The 4,947-nt window shown below is 50.5% G+C and overlaps 1 protein-coding gene across 1 annotated transcript in view; it reads right to left on the reverse strand.

The window, feature by feature from the left end:
* Positions 1-226, reverse strand: part of Ddx27 (DEAD (Asp-Glu-Ala-Asp) box polypeptide 27) — a 49,558-nt gene extending 49,332 nt beyond the window's left edge. The window contains exon 1 of the mRNA XM_013024376.1: positions 113-226. Within this exon, the coding sequence (XP_012879830.1) occupies positions 113-205 (93 nt within the window). The 5' untranslated portion in view covers positions 206-226. The remainder of the gene's footprint in view (positions 1-112) is intronic.
* Between the last annotated feature and the right edge of the window lie 4,721 nt (positions 227-4,947).

The following is a 4,947-nucleotide window of genomic DNA, read 5'->3' on the forward strand; positions in this document are numbered from 1 at the left end:
GGCCGGGAGAGGCCGAGGGGTCCCGCGAGGCCTGTCCCGAAGGACGCCGAGGACCTGTCCCCACGCGCCCCGCCCTTCCCAAGGCGCCGGGACCGGCCCGCGCGCCCCACACCTCCTCCTCGTCGTCTCCGGAGTCGGACTCGGGCTCCACCGGCACCTCGTCATCCTCGCCGATGGTCCCGATCAGACCTAACTCCGCCAGCATGCTGGGCAGCCTCGGCTTCCGGAAGTGCGAGCAGCCGGCCGGATGGCCCACCCCGTCCCTTCCTGCTACCTCCTCGGTGCACATGCGTCGTGCCTCACATCCGCTCGGGGAAGCACCGCCCGGGCTCCACTACCACAGCTCCGAGAGTGCGCACGCGGTGGGGGCGTGGCTTCGAGGGCGAAACCAAGGGGGCGGGGCTACAGTTAAATGAGGAAATTCTATTGTCTTAGCGGTGTTTGGAAGTGTGGACGAACCCCGGCACCCGCGGCCCGCGCCGGTACGCCCAGCTCCTCGGGAGGCTGAGCTGAGGATCCTGGTTCAAAGCCAGCCCGGGAAGGAAAGACCCCGGGAAAATCATCTCTAATAAATTAGTCTGAAAAAGCCGGAAGTGGCGCTGTGGCTCAAAGTGGTAGAGCGCTAGCCTTGAACAGAAGCAGCTGAGGGACAGCGCCCAGGCCCTGAGTTCAAGCCCTGGGACAGACAAACACACACACAATACACAATGCACATGCACACACAATACATGCCCATAGCCAGGACAGCTCCATCCAGTACAACTCCAACAGGAAGGAAACTGTCCCATATCCCAGTAGGCCAGACCCGGCCCATGTGGCTGTCACATAGTGTGACATGGACTGCCTGCTGCCAGCCAACGACCTGAAGTTTTCATTTTCACTTGTTTCTCTTTTTCAAAGCTTGGAATGGACTCCTGGAGCTTAGAAAGTAAACACACTGCTTGCTACCAGAATCATACCCCCTACTCCTTTCCGTTAGAGCCAGGATCTCTCTAGATAGCCCATGCTGGCCCTTCCCACTCCAGCCTTCCAGGTGCTGGGATTACAGGTTTTGTGCCCTGCCTACCTTTTTGTTTTTTTCCTTCACAAAATCAAGGCCTGAGGCTGAATCAGGATTCCAAGGATTTGTCAGTCTTAGCCATGTTGGTATTTGGGACTGGTGGGGACTGTCCTGTGTGTGGCAGAATGTTTGGCAGCGTCCCTGGCCTCTGCCCACTACGTGTCAGTGGCATCCCCCTCACCTGCTGTGACAACCAAAAGTGTCTTAAATTCTCGCCCCCAGCCAACAACCTGCTGCTTTCCTTCTGTGTGCTCCAGACCTCCCCTCCCCCCCACCTCAGGTCCCTGCATGGCTGCGATTTCGCATGCACCACACACATGTGCACATGTGCGCGCGCGCGCGCACACACACACACACACACACACACACACAGATGCCCTGAAACATGTCCTTTGCCAGGCTGTGATAAAAATGCACCTTCCTGGAGTGGCTTCAACATCCAACGTTCATTTTCAAGATCAACTTATAAACATAGTGTTTTCATTGATTCCATAAATACTTATTGATTCCATTTTCTTTCAAGATCTTAGAAGTACATCACCATCTTATTTGCTCCTCCTTCCCCTCCCCTCAAAGTCATACATTCCCATAATTCAAAAGACTAGCTTTCTATGAATGATGTGTCCTCCCCAGCCCCTCCGCCCCCCCCCCAGCCTATAATCCTAGCTACTCAGGAGGTTGAGACCTGAGGATCGACGTTCAAAGCTAGCCCAGGGACAAGAATGTTCAGGATACTCATTTCCAATTAACCACCCAAAGAAGCTAACAGTGAGCTTGGCACCCGTGGCTCATCTCTGTAATCCTAGCTACTCAGGAGGCTGAGATCTGAGGATCACAGGTCAAAGCCAGCTTGGGCAGGAAAGGCAGTGAGACTCTTATCTTCAATTAACCACCTCAAAGCTGGAAGTGGCACTGTGGCTCAAGTGGTAGAGTGCTAGCCTTGGACTGAAGAGCTGAGGGGACAGTTCCCAGGCCCAGAGTTCAAGCCCCACAACTGACATAAAAAAGCTGAAAGTGGATGTGGCTCGAGTAGTAGAGCACTAGCCTTGAGAATGAAAACTAAGGGACAGTACCTAGGCCCTGAACTCAAGCCCCAGTAAAAAATAACAAAAACAAGTGATACACCTGGTTTCTGGGCAAAATCTGTGAAGAGCAGTTCATTCATGGTGGTATCCACTTTCTGCCAGCATAAGGCTCTATTCCCTGTGGTGCAGAAGCCTTGTTTTGGAGAGGCACTTCCTGGTTCCTAGACACCTGTCTTCTCTCTTTGTCTTCTCCCAGGAGAGGGCTGAGAGTAAGTCCTGGGCCTCCCTGTTAGATCCTCACCTCATCCATGGGGACTCCATCTTCATTATCCAACTACCTCCCACATGCCTCATCTCTTAATATATCATGTGAGCAGGGAATTGCAACATAGGGATTTGGGAAAAACATTCAATCCAAAATAAAAGGGACAAGGGGCTGGGAATGTGGTTTAGTGGTAGAGTGCTTGCCTAGTGTGCATGAAGCCCTGGGTTCTTCAGTACCACATAAACAGAAAAAGCTGGAAGTGGGGCTGTGTCTCAAGTAGTAGAGTGCTATCTTTGGGCAAAAGCAGCTCAGGGACAATGCCCAGGCCCTGAGTTCAAGCCTTAGAACTGGCTTAAAAAAATAGAAGGGAGGGGCTGGGAAGGTGGCTCAGTGGTAGAGTGCATGCCTTGCAAGCATGAGGCCCTGGGTTCAGTTCCTCAGCACCACATAAACAGAAAAAGTTGGAAGTGGCGCTGTGGCTCCAGTGGTAGAGCAGTAGCCTTGAGCTGAAGAGCTGAGGGACAGCGCCCAGACCCAGAGTTCAGGCCCCATGACCGGCAAAATAAAAATAAAAAAAATAGAAGGGGCAATGCACAATTTATGGCTTTTTTGTGCTGACATTGGGACTTGAACTCAGGGCCTGGATGTTGTCCCCGAGCTTTTTTTTTCCCCTCAAGGTTCCAGCTCTATCACTTGTCCCACAGCTCCACCTCCAGCTTTTTGGTAATTAATTGGAGATTAGAATCTAACAGACTTTCCTGCCTGGGGCTGGTTGGTTAACACAATCCTCAAGACCTCAGCTTCCTGAGTAGCTAGGATAACAGGTTTGAATCACTAGTGCCCAGCTATAACAGTGGCTTTAACAACAGAGAAGATAATTTGCTTTGTGTAAATGAAGTCTAAGGCTGACAGGTGCAGCTTTATGTGGCTACTTTGCTCCCTAAGCTCTTTCTAGCTCTCTCAGTCATTGTCTGCACCCTCTTTTTTTTTATTTTTATTTATTTATTTATTCCAGTCCTGGGGCTTGAACTCAGGGCCTGGGCACTGTCCCTGTGCTTCTTTATGCTCAAGGCTAGCACTCTACCACTTGAGCCACAGAACTACTTCTGGATTTTTGTATTTATGTGGTACTGAGGAGTCGAACCCAGGGCTTCATGCATGCTAGGCAAGCACTTTACCACTAAGCCACATTTTCAGCCACTCCTGCTTTAATATGGCAGCTGAGTGCCAGCAACTCCATCCAAGCTTGTTACCTGTCTTCAGGTGTCAACTTTGGAATATGATCATTTTCTCAGCGCTTCCCTGACCATATGTCTCAGGCTCCGATGTCCTCCAACAGCCGGTCTTCCTTTGCTCTTCCTATGCCCTCCCTCCACTGCTTCTGAGGCCTCACACCTGTATGGCCTTGGGTAGCTTCCTTAGCCTCCCTGCATCTCAACTTCTTCACTTGTAAAATGGGATTATACCTGACTGGGATGTAGTTCAGTGCAGTGCTTACCTGGTGTGCATTAGCCTCTGGGTTTGATCTGCAGCACTGGAAGTAAAATGAGTCATGAGCATTAGGCAAAGGCCAATGACCTGATACTGAGACAAGAGTAGACTCTTCAGATGAGTAAGGTATCATAAATGTGTCCTCTCTGCCTCTCTCTCAGGAAGAAAACAAGCAAAAGAATTCATGGAAGCTGGGCACTGATAGCTCACACTTGGAATCCTAGCTATTTAGGAGACTGAGATTTGAGGGCCACAGTTCAAAGCCAGCCTAAGCAGTAAAGTCCTTGAAATTCTTGTCTCCAACTACCCAGCAAAAAACCATAAGTAGAGATATAACTCAAGTGGTAGAGCACCAGTCTTGAGCAAGAAGATAAGAAATACTAGCCTTGATCAAAAGAATCTCAGGGACAGCAACCAGGCCCAGATTCAAGCCCCAGGACTAGGAAAAAAAAAAAAAAAGCTAAGGAAGAGTGCAGTTTGAGCCTGTGGAGCCGTGAGTTCAGGCCCCAGTACCTATACAAAACAAAACCTAATGAATCCAGAAAACATGGGAGATCTAGCTTAGGAAAGGACAGAGCCCAATCCAGTGGATATAAAGTAGAATCTGTATCAGACCCCAAAATGGAATTACCAAGAAAAAAATCACCAAGAAAAACCGTACAGAATATCTGTGGGATTTCTTTTTTTTTTTTGTCGGTCGAGGGGCTTGAATTCTGGGCCTGGGCGCTGTCCCTCAGCTCTTCAGTTCAAGGCCAGCGCTCTACCACTTGAGCTACAGCGCCACTTCTGGTTTTCTGGTGGTTTATTGGAGATAGGAGTCTTACAGTCTCTCCTGCCTGGGCTGGCTTCGAACCGCGATCCTCAGATCTCAGCCTCCTGAGTAGCTAGGATTACAGGCGTGAGCCACCAGCGCCCAGCTGGATTTTTTTTTAGGGGGGGTCTGTTCGTGGGGCCTGAACTCTGGGCTAGGGCACTGTCCCTCAGCTCTTAGGCTCTAGGCTAGCGTTCTACCACTTGAACCACAACACCACTTCCAGCTTTTTTCTTTTTGCTTATGTGGTGCTGAGGAATCGAACTCAGGGCCTCAGGCATGCAAGGCAAGCACT

The sequence above is a fragment of the Dipodomys ordii genome, unplaced genomic scaffold (assembly GCF_000151885.1).
Source record: "Dipodomys ordii isolate 6190 unplaced genomic scaffold, Dord_2.0 Scaffold75, whole genome shotgun sequence".
Classification (NCBI taxonomy): Eukaryota; Metazoa; Chordata; class Mammalia; order Rodentia; family Heteromyidae; genus Dipodomys; species Dipodomys ordii.